The sequence below is a fragment of the Egretta garzetta genome, unplaced genomic scaffold (genome assembly GCF_000687185.1).
Source record: "Egretta garzetta isolate BGI_Z169 unplaced genomic scaffold, ASM68718v1 scaffold172, whole genome shotgun sequence".
NCBI classification, from domain to species: domain Eukaryota; kingdom Metazoa; phylum Chordata; class Aves; order Pelecaniformes; family Ardeidae; genus Egretta; species Egretta garzetta.
In genome coordinates this window covers 1,952,067-1,967,693 of record NW_009258951.1, presented here as the reverse complement: position 1 = coordinate 1,967,693, position 15,627 = coordinate 1,952,067, and the positions used below count along the sequence as shown (strand labels likewise).

General features: G+C 41.0%; 2 protein-coding genes across 2 annotated transcripts in view; one reads left to right on the top strand and one right to left on the bottom strand.

The window, feature by feature from the left end:
* MED12L (mediator complex subunit 12L) overlaps positions 1 to 15,627 on the bottom strand; it is a 143,844-nt gene that overhangs the window by 102,923 nt on the left and 25,294 nt on the right. Inside the window, exons 12-15 of the mRNA XM_035890039.1 lie at positions 14,244 to 14,370; positions 12,012 to 12,226; positions 10,799 to 10,903; positions 9,571 to 9,747 (exon numbers count right to left, since the gene is read on the bottom strand). Coding sequence (XP_035745932.1) covers positions 9,571 to 9,747; positions 10,799 to 10,903; positions 12,012 to 12,226; positions 14,244 to 14,370 — 624 coding nt within the window. The remainder of the gene's footprint in view (positions 1 to 9,570; positions 9,748 to 10,798; positions 10,904 to 12,011; positions 12,227 to 14,243; positions 14,371 to 15,627) is intronic.
* Positions 5,330 to 7,858, top strand: GPR171 (G protein-coupled receptor 171). Its single transcript, XM_009634310.2, has 2 exons — positions 5,330 to 5,409; positions 6,832 to 7,858. The coding sequence occupies exon 2, from the start codon at positions 6,881 to 6,883 to the stop codon at positions 7,856 to 7,858; it is 978 nt and encodes a 325-aa protein (XP_009632605.1). The 5' UTR covers positions 5,330 to 5,409; positions 6,832 to 6,880.

Sequence of the window (15,627 nt, the reverse complement as noted above, 5' to 3'; positions counted from 1 at the left end):
GCTGGGGGCACCCTCAGCCCGAACCAGCCCTTAGGGACTACAGGAGAAAGTTGCATTTGTTTTTTTGTTTTTTTGTTTGTTTTTTTTTAAAGAAATACATAAAATATTATTTATATATGGTTCTCTCAGAGCTCCCTGACTCTTTGTCAAACTGAGACTTTGCAGGCTTTTCCCTCCAAGGAAGGGAAATAGTCTGCAGGGGAAGGGAATCTGTGGGAGCTTTGTGGGAGATTTTTTATCATTTATGGCAAAAACATTCAGTTCCTTACATAGCATGGCTTGGTATTTGCCTACATAAATCTAAATAACCGAGGCTGTGAAAGCACAGTGGCATACAGAGATGAAAACACTTCCACAATATGTATTTGTATAACTTTTTAATTACTTCACAAGCTTTGAAAAAAACATTGTATTTTTTTCCTCACTCCACCAGATTACCAATATTAGAACAACAAAAACCTACGTAAGGTACCCAGGGGAAAATATACTGACCAACACACTTTTTCAAAAGTGACACTAAATTTCTCGCTTTTGATACACTTTGAACTGGGATGGAAACGCATGAGGCAAATTTTTTTTCTGCACTGGTTAGTTCTTTTGCAACGCATCACATCTCAGACAAACCTAGCCAGCTCCTCAGACACCAAGAAGTCTTGTAGTCACACTAAGTACCGGGTCTTGCCTTGTCAACCTACCAGTCAGAGGAATTACCCTAAAATTGTTGCAGTGAAATTTATGGGTAACCCAGAGCTACCCAAGGGTGCCATTCGATGTTGACCCAGTCCCCAGCTGCAGCTCACCCGCCTGACTTACTCATGACTCCCTCCATTGCACTGCAGGAACAAGAAGCTGGGTTTGGTCTGTTTATTCTTTGGAGAGCTACGTTTTTCAGCTGGACCTGGAATCTCTTGCAAAGGTGTAGTGCCCCGGGGAAGAGCAAGTGTGCACTGCATCACACACATATATGCACAGAAAAGTTGTCATGCTCAGGGTTTTTTTTTCCAATAGAAATAGCTGTTTCTGCTCAGAATTTTTAACTACCCTGTGCCAAGATCACTCATATTTTTCATTTACAATGCAGACATCACAATGGGACAAAAAATTTTAACCTGTCAATGGAAGTCATGAAAAGCACTAAGAAAAAATACTAAACTTCCTAGTTTGTACATGAAAAAAACTTTTTGGCTACGTGATTAAAGGATGGCAAACACACCACTCAAAGATTGCTCCTCAAAGACATACCTCAATACCAAAACGGTAACTGTGGCAGCCGCACACAGCAAGAGAGGAAAACTCTTCGAGGACTAATTTGTACCATCTGCTCATTACCATGCCTCTGACGTTGATTTTGAATGCTTCTCTCACAATCGAAGATAAGCTGAAAGAAAATCAACTGTTTGCAAGTGTTTTGGGGATTTTTTTTCCTGTCTACCACCACATAGATGATAGAAAATCATGATAAAACCAGCATTTCCCATCAGTTCGCTATCATACATCGACTGTAGAAATTCCACACATGCACATCCGTCTGGCTTGTGCAGGCACATAAACACACAAAATCTAAACTCAAACTCAAAATTAAATCTCGAACTTCTGGTGCCTTTAACAGCACATTTATTAACAGAGGGAAGCCCGTGAGAGCCACATCCCTCACGCAAGGAATCCACTCCAAAACATTCTCCAACGCAGCCGTCGCAGCGACTCCTGAACATGCCTCTGGAGATCTGCCCACAGGAGACGTCATTGCCCGGACTGGGAGGAGGAACTGCAGCCAGAGCTCTGCCCGTGCCTCCCTGCCACCCAGGGCTGCGGGGCTCAACCCCCGCCCTCCGCTGGTGGCCTGATCCTGCTCTCGGGCTGCTTGGCGCCAGGCGGCGGAGGAAGGACGCGGTGGCAAGGATGCTTCTCCTGGGAGAGGGAAAGTCTCCTGCTCCCCCAGCACCATCCCACGCTGCAGGAAGCTTACAGTTACCTTCCCCCACCTAAGTGTGGGTGAAATTTCTCCCAGTTTTCTCCCACTGCACCCAACCCTGGGAAATCTGACAGAGAGAGTCCGTGTGGGCACAACATGCAAATAAGCCTTACTTTTGTAACTGCATAGAAAGTAGGCTCAAAAACCTTATATAAAGGAATCATGTAACTCTATGCTTGACAACCTTCCTGATTGAAAAGATACAAGGATATGAACAATATAGATTGAAACATTAGCTTCCTAACAGATGGATTAATAGGTTGTTATATGTTTTCCTCATTTAAGGAGAGGAGATCACACAAAGCCTTGAACATCAACGCCTGACCGGTGCTTGCTAACATTTAATGTTCTCCAGGACTGAAGACAAGGAACACACAACGAAAACAAGGGGCTCAGAGACATCCCCTCACCATAAGCTGCACATGCCTGGCAGCCGCAGAAACAAGGACATACTGTAAATGCACACTTGTGTGCAATCCTGCCCATGCAATCCTCCAATAAAAAATTAAAGAAAGTTGTCCTTTTAAACTTAACTGCACCCCTTATGGTGCATCTTTAATTCTGAGTAAATCCCACGGGACTCTTATCTGAGGCGCCTTAAGTAAATAACCCCTGAGGCGACCTGCTGAAGGGGGAGGAGAAAACACAAGGTGGCATCTCTTGGGGGAACCTTCAGCCAACCTGGGCCCTAGCACACCCCAAGCATGTGCTGGGGATGTCTTGCATTCGTTACAGAAACTACACTCATCCCTAACAAGCAGAGCCCGGCCAGGCAGATGTCTACTCTCCCACACCATGGGCAGCATTGCCCCACACAGCCCCAACAGTCCCCACACGTGATGCTGCAACGTAACGTTTCACAGCTTCAAAGAGTCAAACCCCAGGTGAGGGACTCTGAGGTACATCCAAACTCACTCCCCATCCCTACTGTCTACTCTCACCCTTCCCCTTCCCTTCTCCCAGTTCCTCTGCATCCCCTGTGGGTAACCTAGCCCACGGCATTCAGAAGCGAGTTCTAACTCGCTCTCCTCGCAGGGGCACCACTCCCTGCTCGGAGCCAGCAGTGGGTGCTTGGCTCAACTACACCTGCAGGAGAGGGTGCTCGGAAGGAAGGGAAAAAAAAATAAAAAATGGTTAAAGCCTACTAACAGCAGAGCTCCAGAAAGCCTCTAGAAACTTTTTCTGGATGTGAAACCTTCCTCCAAATGAATATGCAAAATGTGGAGAGGTATCAGAACTGATCCTGACACAAGGACCACCTACACAAATCTTCGGTGTGTCTAATTCAAAACACAAGGCTCCTGATGCTCTTCTAAAGGTCATCCTATTTAGAGGTTTGGGGGTTTTTTTGGTTGTGTGTGTTTTTTTTTTTTAAAGGTTTAGATGTTATTTTTCCTAGCTTTGTTCTCAGAAATGATTTAATCATTTTGGCTGAATTCCCACCCACACCAGCACCCCTTCCCTTCCTTGCACCACCCGCCAATCCCAGGAGTCAGCCTAAGCAGGCACACATCATGGAAAATGTCAAATCAGAAGTCAAAAAATTCAGCAAAGTTTAAACCACCAAAAATAGGGGTTTATAATGAGAAGTGCTCAGCAGTTTCAACTACAGCAAAATCTACCATCTGCATCTGTAATTTATGAATTAAAATGGCCTTTTAAATTAGACATATAGACAGGGGAAGGGGATGACACTGAACCGCAATAAAAACAGAATCAAGACTCACATTCTCACATGGCTTCTCCTGAAACACCTCTGTAGGAAGTGTAGACCATTTTTCAGCAAAGGTTTACCTAACCATCACCTTGTCTTATTAGACCTGGAAAAGTTTTCTGAGCTGTAAACTGACTCTACAGAAAAGGGCAGACACAAATGCATACACACACAGAGTAAAAACTGAGTGCTACATTTCAAGTTTAAAAAAAAAAAATACAAGTATGGAAAGATCAGTTTTGCACTATAAGAATAACACCATAAAACTAGTCCATGTTTGCTCAAAACCGAACACAGGATCATTCCAGATTATGAAGCTCTGCAGACATTTTGACAAATATGGTCTGAACTTTAAGATTATGACTAAACTTAAAACCAGACATTCTAAATTTGTTTCTTCACAAAGCTCTGGTATGCGATTTGTAAACTCCTGTGGATTCTCAACTACAACAAAGTGCTAACATTTTGGGGTTTCAATATCATTGTCAGTACCTCAGCCCCCTAGCCTGATGTTAGACATTTTCTCCTGGTTTGAAAAAAAAAAAAAAAAACAAAAAAACAAAACAAAAAAAAAACCCCACCTTAATTATAAAAAAAACCAAAAAAAAAAAAACCAAAAAAAAACCCCCACCTTAATTTTACCTGTATCATTTTACCTGTATCCCTGATGTGTCATTTTTATTTTTAGCAGTGCTTGGCAAATGTCCAAAGGTTTAGAATTCTAATTGCCATCAGTGGAATCCCTATATGCCTTTAAATCTGCAAATTAGGGTGCAACTCCAGAAAAAAAGCCTGGAATTTCATGCAGGAATATATAATGAATGAGGGCCAAACCCTGATTCCAGAGAGATTTTAAATGTAAGACGTAAGGACCAGGGGGGGAAGAGAGTTTCAGGGTTTTTTCTTTTAAACAAAAGCAAAGCAACAGCCATTGACATTGTGCATCTACAGCCCCAGGTCAAAAATCTGGAACTACCCCAATGAAGTTTTAGGAACTACATGAAAAAGTCCACATGCTGGGGCTGCCCAAAACATGCATGTCTCATCACCCTTACATACGTGAACACGCGATCAACATTTGAACTTAAAATCTTCAGGCTTGGAGTTAGGAGGAGAGAGTGAAAATTGCACTGCCTTCAGGTCCGCTAGGTATCAGCCAGTTTGCAGCACTATTCACCATCCCTGTCGGCTCGCTGATGACAGGTCAAGCAACTCTGATCATCCTTCCTCCACAAAAATGTATTTTGAATCACAATAATTGTAATAACCCATGCTACTGGCCACATCAACATGTCTAACTTGCTCTTCTGCAGCCATATTTCTCCCCATCATTCTCTATTTCCACAGCACTGAGTGCCCAGGAGCAGCTCGCCACTGTGCTACACGGGGCAGAGCGTGCAGAAGAGCAGTGCCTTCAGTGTGCCTCCCGCCCAACCACCAGCTCCTGCAGGAGAAAAAGAAAAAAAAGAGGTCTCTCTGGGCTGTTCCGTGAAGAGTTAGATTTTTCTGTCACCTCTCTTTTAGGTAACTTCCACGTGGTTTAGTTATTTGAATACTGGTTTTAACTGCGTCAATCAGCGCATTTAAAAACCACAGACGCACTTTTAAAAAACAGCAGATGCAACCAGAGGAAAAGATTAACACGTTCATTGGACTGTGTCGCTGAAAAACATCAGACCTTTGCAGACTAATGCTCAGAAGACCCCAGAGACCACTAAGACAGGTACGTGTTTTTAGTCTTTGTCTGTTCCAGCCTATCTAGATCTACGTAAATATACAGCCTGAAATATTAACTGTGCCAAACACATAGAAAGTCAGGCTCAACTACTGAGCAAAACAGCCTTTGCTTTGCCTGTAGTCAGTGTTACTTGGCTGCAGTCATGCTGTATCCTTGGAGGCTCTGGCTCCAGCTCCAGCAGTACTTCAGGGCTCAGTTTGCTGGGCTGCCTCTTTGCCCCAAGGTGGACGAGTGGGGCTGCACCATGCCCCAGTGCAGGAAACTTTCACCGCCTCAGGACTGCGGCAGCAAGCCCAGCAGCTCTGACAGTGCTGCTTGCTCCTCACCTACGCTGCACACACCCAAACTTAATTCACCTCGATTACATGTTTTCAGGACAATAGAGACCACCTGCAGAAAGCCAATTGCAAGAAACAAACTGCTTTTTCCCCTATTTTAAATCCTTGGAGTATCCGCAATCATTTTGGTTTACAAATTATGCACATCTGGATATGTATTTTACAGCAGAAAATAAATGTGCTGATGCAGTAGTTCTCTTATATTGTGTATTAAAATTAGGAACAATATAATGAAATAAAGTGTTTCAGTCTGATGATATTCAAGACATCTACGTATCGTTTTTCATTCCAAGAAATTCTAATGAACGTGCCTCCCTTCCCACAGACATTCTATGCTGCAGTCTGACAGTGTAGCAAACAAGCAAACCACACACCCCCCCCAGTCATGAAGTAGTACATTTAGTTAAAATAAGACCAACATTTTCTACTTTTCTTCCCTATAATTTCTAGCAAAGCCTAAGAAGGAAGTGAGCAAAATTACTTAATAGCTGCTCCTTTACAAATGTGCTTTTTCTAAAGGCTTCATAAAAATATGCGATTACTTTATCTTCTGTTCAAGTAGGAAGAGAGAGCAGTTTGCAAAAACTTAGGACTGATTAGAACTATTTGCTCATCTGTCTGACACATCCGTGTATTGGTTTTATAGTGCATTACCTTCAAAACTCCCGATACATTTACATTTTTATAGAACAAGACTGCTACAAATACTACCTTTTTTTTGGCATAGTTTCAATTGTCCAAAAGTTATGAAGTTATAGTATGACCGTTATTAACCAGATGCTTAATCTTAAACCTTGAATCTTAACCTGGGTTAAGCCAAACACTCAAAGACTGCTCAGTTTCTCAGAAGTCCGTATGCTTTCAAGAACAAATCCTAATACATTTCCAAACTTTTCTGACATGAGAACAAAGGCCTCTTGAATATCTGTGAAGGAGCGTGAAGAGAGAAAAATATTTCTTTCCAATTGCATTTTTTTCCATGAAATTAATCAAACAAAATTCTCAGAGAATAACTACTGTTGCTCAGGAAAAGTTGACATCGTTGATGTCGTCTTTGTTCTTTTTGTAGGTTCTTGGTATCTCCTAGCAGCAAAACCAACTTGCACAAGAAGTTTACAATGTCAAGCAACGTTTCACAGTGCCACATCAGCAAAGAAATGGAACCTTTTACCTATTTTTACTACTTAATTTTTCTTATGGGATTTATTGGAAGCTGTTTCGCACTATGGGCATTCACACAAAAAGATCAGAAACAGAAATGTGTGAGCATCTACTTAATTAACCTCTTAACAGCGGATTTTTTGTTGACTTTGGCATTGCCAGTAAAGATTATTGTTGACCTAGGAGTTGCATCCTGGAAACTGAGAATATTCCACTGTCAAGTCACAGCCTGTTTCATCTACCTGAACATGTACTTATCCATTATATTTTTAGGATTTGTAAGCATGGATCGTTGCCTTCAGCTAACACACAGTTCTAAGATCTACCGCATTCAAGGGCCTGGATTTGCCAAGTTGTTGTCTGCAGTCGTATGGACAATGGTTCTCCTTATCACAGTGCCTAACATGGCTATTCCAATAAAAAACATTGAAGAACGACCTGGTGCAGGATGCATCGATTTAAAAACAAAATTTGGAAGAGACTGGCACGTGTTTACTAATTTCATATGCACAGCAATATTCCTGAATTTTTCAGCTGTGATACTCATTTCCAATTTTCTTGTTGTTAGACAACTCTACCGAAACAAATACAGTGAGAGTTACGCAAATGTGAAGAAAAGTCTCATCAACATACTGCTCGTAACTGCAGGCTACCTGCTGTGTTTTGTTCCATACCACATTGTTCGTATCCCCTATACTTTGAGCCAAACCGATACCATAACCAGCTGCTCTCTGAAACAAGCTCTCTTTAAAGCTAAAGAAACTACCTTGCTATTTGCGGTATCAAACCTCTGTTTTGACCCTATTCTGTATTACCATCTTTCCAAATCATTCAGACTGAAATTTACTGAGACTTTTGCAGCACCCAAAGAGGCAAAGGTTTTCATAGACAAAGAGGCACAACACGGAAGTGAACAGGAGATGCAAAAGTACTGATTCTAAAATATATCAGAAGAGTTTGCAAATCTGCAGTATAAACAGCCAAAGCCCAAGCAGAAGGAAAAAACTTGAACAATATCAATCGCTTTGTTAAAGGTTCACATAGTAGATCTGAACTAGCAGAACGTTTGGTAATGCCTTTCAGAAATAGTTCAATGTACCAGTGATGACCTACCAAGGATCATCAACACTTAAGAATACAACATGTTCAGACAGACTCAAACATACCTTGTAATTATTTATGGTAAACCCCTGAACTCACCTTTTCTAAGGTAAATATTGCATACTTACTATATTAAATGACTTGGTGCAATCAAGTGAGGAGATTATTTAATAGCAATTCTTCAACTGCAAAGTTTTCAAATATACCATTAACCCAAAAGGATTTTAGAGGGCATTATTTACTCCAGAAAGTGGCTGTAAGCTGCACTGAATATAAATTTTTGTATCTGCCTATATCACACCTGCAGTTTTTATAAATAAATTTCTTATTCTTGCCAAGTTCCATTGCCTTTTCTTGCTGCTGCTTCAACGAGCATGAAAAAGAGCTAAGATGTTATTACAGAAAATTCAAGGAAATTTTAAAATTAAGATTGAGTACGTATAAGTACCCAGTGTGTTCCCTTTGCTTGTTTTTTAATAAAAATTTTAAAAACAGCAATTAATTTTATCAATATTCTAATTTACAGTTTCTTCCAAGAATAATGTATATGTAGAATAATTAATACTCAAAATTTAAAAATCCATTGTATATCAAAAATATTTCAGATACAAAACCAAATGGAGTTATCTTTTTTCTAATCCTTAAAATGGGCAATATATGAATCAAACTTTAAGCAAGCATTCAAAACTGTCCTGAACAGAAATAGTTCATTGAGTATTCTCATAACAATTCACCTGCAATAAATGAGAACCCAAAATTTGTGGAGTAAAAAATCTAAAGCAAAGAAAACTGTGGTTATCACATCATACTCTCATGTGACACTTCCTGGACTGACAGGATCCAATATTGTTAAAAAGTTATCATTGCTCTTTTAAAAAAAAAAAAAAAATTTCAAGCAGATACATTCCAGTTCAAGGCTTGTTCAGTATTTGGGCGCATTTTCCAGCACAGTAGAAAACATGAGAAGTCATCTGAAATGTTATTCATGGGGCTTTCTTCAGTTCCCATGAGCCTACAGACAAACACAACAACAGCAGCCGCCAAAAATCCACGCTAGAAACAGCGAGGAGTGGGTGGGAGGAAATAACACCATTCTGTCCCCTACATTTCAGAACTCTTTCTTTCAGATATTTTGGTATTCATCCATCTGTCCAACTACAATATCAAATTTTTAAGCAGTAAAATAACTACAATATCAAATTTTTAACTTAGCAAAGTTTTATTAGACCCTGGCACAGGGTGGTTTTATTGTGGTGCCTGTCTCCTCAATCTGAGTAAGTCATCACACATTATTATACCTCTTAGGCGTTCTTCCAGCTAACCCCCTTTCGATAAAACAGAGGTGCCCGTGCGCTGCACTGAAGCCACCCTGCAGCGCACAGCGTGTGCACGCTGGCAGCCACAGCCTCACACAAGCCAGCCCAGGAGCCCTCGGGCAGAGGTGACACAGCCCAGCCCTCTTCAGACAGCGAACTTTTCCTCCTTTAAATGCTTTGCTGTCACATCAGGCAGTACCCTTACGCACACAAGTACAGAGGTCACTCACCAGAGGTATAGGGAAATGTGTTGCGTATTGCAAATGGCGAAGGAGGTCATAATTGGATGGAAAAATCAGTTCTCTCAGTCTTTCCCTCTTGACTGACTTCTCGCTGGTAACTGAAATTCTTCTGTCTAAAGAAGAGTTCACATTCTCACAAGACTCCCCAGGCATTGGAGAAAAAATCTAAGTCATGTAAAACAAATGTTTAAGGTAAGTGTAACCTCTAGCTTTCAAAATTCAGCAATTGCATTCAGAGATACGATTTTGTTCTTGCTTACAGTTACTTTTTAAACATCTGAGGTTTTTCGGAGATAGACAAAACAAGGGCCATCATAATCAAGCCCGAAATTTAAGATACATATACACATTATATCTCTATGCATCTCTATGCAATGGAGGTATCTCCACTGTTATTAGACAAGTTTTAAACTAGCAGTATTCAGTGAGGAAAAAAATAATTACAATTCAGAGCAATCTCCACACTTCTTATGCTGCTGTGACACAGAAACTGTGATATGAGAGTCCAGTGATTGAGGGAAAATAAAGAAAAGGGTGAAGTGGGAGGTGACAAGAGACACTGTAGGCAGGCATGGACATGCTTGAAACCACCAATATGACAGATTTCAGGCAGAAACAGGGGTCCCAATGTCCTGCAAGTAGATCTGCACTGATAGGTCTGGGCATAGGAGTCCACACAGATGCAGAATGAGGACCAGTGCAAAAGAAGAAACTAGGAGATGCAAGAGTAACACAGAATCAAGCTAACAGTAAGGAAAAAGGGGGAGGGAGGGAGAAACAGTTTGGAAGACAGAGCCAAAACAGAACAGTCACTTGAAAAGCAAATGGTATCAATGGAGTTCCTCAGTGTCAAAGAAGTGGGTAAATCTGCATGTTTATTCATGCTTAACTGTAATACACAGCACTCTGAATATGCTGGGGGCAAGAGGGAGGAAGGGAAGGAGGGAGAGAGGCGTGTAAGTGTAAGTGTGCACACACACGTGCAGGTGGACAACTAGGGGAAGCACAGAAGAGCAGTAAGTTGTCATACAGCAGAGATGCAGAGAAAGGAGGAGACGCACTGACACAGAAGACAGCAGGGCCTAGATGCCAAAGGACATCGGCTGTCAATGGAAGAAGCAGGGTGGCACTAGGGGCATGGAGAGACATTCAGTGGCAACAGCAAGCAGCAGGCACAGGCATCAAAGGCATGCAGAAAATCGAAAGTTAAACCTACTGGAAATTCCGAACCAAAATCTGCCTTAAAGTCACTCTTGTCTACATCATCAAAAATACTAGCGGTTCCTGAGTCAATGCCCATATGTTCCATAATACTATGATCCTAATAATTGCCAGAGAGAAAAACAAACATCAGTCACATGCCATTGAAGACCCATTTAACTGATCACAGGTAAACCCAAGCACTCCACCTATTTAAGAATTAAGAAAAAGAAGTCTTGATGGTAAGGAGTTTTACTAACTTTTCAATCTTTATGATTAACTTTAATTCACAAGAGTATTTCTCAAGCCTAAATCCACAAAAGCATAGAAAAAGGCAGGAACAAAACTTTACAGTATATCCCTGTGAGCAATTCTGCTCCAGGGGCACCTACAGAACAGGAAGACGACTCTTGTACCTTCTCAAGATTTACTTCCTGCTTTGTTGTACCACGAAAGGCAACTTGTAGAAACTCCTTATATTTCAGGGCAAATTTGGCCATGAGACCGACGTAAGAGATACACAAAATATAAAAGGATGCTTTAGCTGTCCACAGGCTTCACGTGGACAGTGCAGCAGAACAACAGCCTATATCTCATCACACGAGTACAAATGTGGTCTGCAGTCCTGCGTTTAAAATTGCCTTCCTCTTGCGCTAGTTTTAGAAAAGGCTACAAACTGCTCATCTGATGAAAGACTTGGGATTGCACCTGGACTGTGCACATACGAATCGTGAGGTTTGGCTTCACAGTCTTCAGTTGTGGCTGTGCAGCACACAGTAAGCTCCTGATCACCTGTGAGCAGACTTCCAGGCTGGCCATCACTCGCGCCTGCGCTGTGCCAGCGTGCCCCATACTACACAGAGGACATGGGGCTTACTCCAGGCTCTCCTCTGACTCCTCCTGCTTAAAGCTCTCCCTTCTCTTCACTGAAACACATCTGCAAATAAGTTTTTCCACTAGTACATTTAGAAGTCTACATTGCACCTATTTGTTTGTCCTGATCACCAGACAACTGTCAGTTCAGTATATTTGCACCAAAATGACAGTGTTTACAGCTATATACTAGAATGAAGCTAATGGATCACTTTCAGTCTTCTCAAAGAGAGAGAGACAAGGAGACACAGATTAAAAAATTTAATGCCTCATATCTGAAATATTAATGCTTCAGTAAAAGTCTACGCTTAACAAAACAGAGTACCAAACATGGGAGAAATAACATGAAGTGTTACCTCCAGTTTCACGTCATGATCCTTAGAATAGTGTTCATCCACAGCTTCCCCATTAGGTGAACGTGGTCTAGTAGTTGCAGTGATTGACAAGTCTCCGCGTGATATTAAAGTGCACATGTACGCATCATGGGAGAAAACATCATGCCGAGTGAATTCAGAAAAAAGCAGCACCAAATTCACAAACTCTATCTTCTCATGGTCACTATTTGGGTCAGCTACCAAAAAAAAAAAAAAAAAAGAAAAAAAAAACCAAATTAGACTGTAGTTTCAACTTATAAATATTTGGGTTTCTACTATCTAAATTGCAAACCCCAGCAAATTAATTGTAAATGCCTACTAAAAATGCCTCAGGCATCCTGCACAGGTTTTTTTGTCTACACAGAACAAACCATTTCCCATCTAATTTGTGTGGGTTTTTTTGCTGTCAGCTCCAGACGTGCGACAGACTTCATACAGCAGTGGATTCCAGAGCATCCTACCCCATACACATCTGCCCCAGTTGCGGGTAGAGAGGTGGGGGGTGTCAGCAGTTAAGTACAATGTTCAAATACTTCTAAAAATTAAAAAGAGGGGGTGAGAGGGACATTCCTTGTGTGCATTAAAATTAAAGTTGAAGCACTGGATTATAACAGACCACCCAATGGTTGTCCCTTTCTCACAAGTTATATTACTACAGTAAATGTTACTGTCTTATCTATAGTACTTTTATATTCATAACATAAAACCTTTAAAAATATATTCAAAAAACTCAAGATCTCTGCATGCCAGGCCTCCAAGATGTAAAAGCTAAATTTTATTAAAGCTTGACAGTGTAGTGTATTTTATCTATTAAATGTGCTCACGCACATCAGGAAAAAGTTCATTAAAATAAATGCATGTTATTTTGCCAGTGCCAAAGCAAAGCCTACAGAAATAGAACCTATAAAATTCTGTTATTAAGTTTTCATTTATCACAGTTATATTTTAATTTGAATTGTTCTGTACCACAGAAAAGTCTGCAACATTGCAGTTAACAGAAAATAGCTTTATACCAGACAATAAAACCTCCAGCTACCGAACTACCCAATCCAAATCATCAACATTTATTTAAAAGCAAATTATGCTTTACAAGTTCAAATCAGTTCAACATATAACACTATTTCTGTTTAGAAATTCTCATTACACCACAGCACAGAAGCTGCAACAGCAAGCCCAAGAGCACACCAGTTCAGGGTCAGAGCTCTTCTCTGCAGCCCCCAGGTCCCACTCATCCAGAGCTGCCCGCCATGACCTACCCCTCAAAAGGAAGGCACCTGGAGGAGCACCGTAAAACACACACCTGCAGACCAGGCAATCTGCCCTCCTTCAAAATATAGTGGTTACATGCTTTTCATTTTTGGACACACAGAAGCTCAACCACCATAAAAACAATACAATACCACAAAACTTGTCCAATGCTCAAAAATACCAAAGAGTATTTCAAGCAAGGGAAACATTTCCCAGCGGCTCTCCCTACCCTGCCTTGCAGAGCTACCTGGGTGAAGAAGGACGATACCACATTTGAAATTAAGCACGTGAGAAACACAAGTCTAAACAACACAAGTAGTTTGGATGGTTTAGTAAAACCAGGGTCACCACTGGCACGGAAATTTTTAAGGAGTTTCTCCTTTTTCAGATGTTGAGAGTTTTCAGTATCACATTTCAAACCACTTAAAATCCCCTTTGCTTTAAGGGCACCAGAAAAAAAAATCCACTAACTAGCAGTACTTAAGATACCAGGAACAGGAGCTACAATATCAGGCAGTTCTATTAGACCAAGACATGTCCCAGAGCAACCTACGACGAACAAAGATCCTTTTTTCAATCCACCTATTTGTCAGCTAACAGCTTTCAACTTTAACACTTGTGTGTAATTTCCAAGTCAGTCACTTCAAATGTGGATGCGTCAAAAAGAGGTGAGTGAGTGATCTTAAATATGCGTAGAGTGCAAGTAATTTCCCCAAATCTCTTACAGCTTAAACAGAAATAAACACAGTTTCTACCAATTTTCCTCTTGTGAAAAGAAAGAAATAAAAATCACAGAAAGGTCCTATAACAAGGCAGATCTCAAAAAAAAAAAAGTGCATATGAAAATAGAACCAGTAATCACAGAAACTGTGAAACACCCTATACAGGAAAACAGTAACTTCAGCAGCCAGACAGCAGACCAGTTGCTTCTGACCTACTTTGGAATATAAATTACCTAATACTCACATAATGAGGGAGCTTGTGTATCTAGAAACCTTAGCAGGACATTCTGAAAAACAGGAAGACTGGAACCCGTCAAGGAGGCTGAAGACAGGGATTCCTTTTCATCTAGGACTTCAGATTCACCGCATCTCTGCACAGTTAAATAAATTAAAAAAGCATGTATCTACACACAAATGCACATGATATTCCCACTACTTGCATCTGAGGCAGCTATACTTGTGACCATTTCCTAACTTTTCATAAAATCCAGACTTGCTCTAGAATGACATGTTTTTCCCATTACCTAGTTTGGTTATTTCTAAGGAGTTTTCTTTAATCACTTTGGATTACTTATTGAAAGGGAATGCCTGAGACATGTAGCATCATCTGCAATGACACAGTTTCATATAAAAGCAAAAATTTAAGATACAGAACTTCCAGGACCAATGTGAATAGAAAAGGTAATTCCTCTTGTTTGTGTAAATTAAACTAAATATAACAACAACAACCAGGGCAAACATCTCTGCTTTGAGTAGATTTCTGTGTGAGTGAGGCAGAAACAGTGCGGTAAGCTCCCTTCCCCCAAATTAATGGTGTGTGGTGGGGAGCGGACAAAGCAGAGAGGCTTTGGAAAGTGAAAGTCTTTTTGCACCTCGTGCTGTCTGTACATCTGCCTGCACAGATGCACTTCTGAGAACGCTCTCATCTGTCCCTGCACCCAGGCTGAACAGACATCACACGTCACTTTCCTGGGGACTTTTTTCTAGGAGGGGAGGGAAAAAAAAAAAAAAAAAAGAAAAGAAAAAAACCAAACCTAAAGAGAACACTCATCCAGTAAAAACTGCCTGCCAGCACTGCATGGATGCTGGCGAGGCCAAGGCAGCAGTGCTCCAGGCTATGGGGAGTACCACTGGTCCAGAAAGCTGCAGCGTGTCTGCCATGAACACACTGTCTCCGTTCAATCCTCGCCACCAGGCAGATTTACTATTACTGGAGTTTCAAGGCGAAGTGTCAGCTTATGCAAGCTGGAGTAGGATCATTTGCCACAACAGACAACAGTTTACATCAAAGATGTCACTACAGCATCCTGCTTCTCCAGTGAAACGTTTCATTTCCCCTGAAAACAAAGGAGTTCTAGAGAAGGCAAGGTTTACAGTTACACCCGAATTTTGCCTCAAAACGGATCTTAGTTTTGGAACCTTCCCAGAGTCCCTCACCAGTTGAACAGCCCTGCCCCATCAGCCAGACCCACACCCCTCTTTTTTTGAGGGACTCCAGTTACCGTGGCACCCCTTTATTTGAACAAGTAGTTCACAGAAGTAAAACAGTTCAAACAAACAGATATAAATCAGCTAACATAGACCATTCTGAGTTAGGTTGCAATTTCTTATTTTAAATAGAAGGCTTT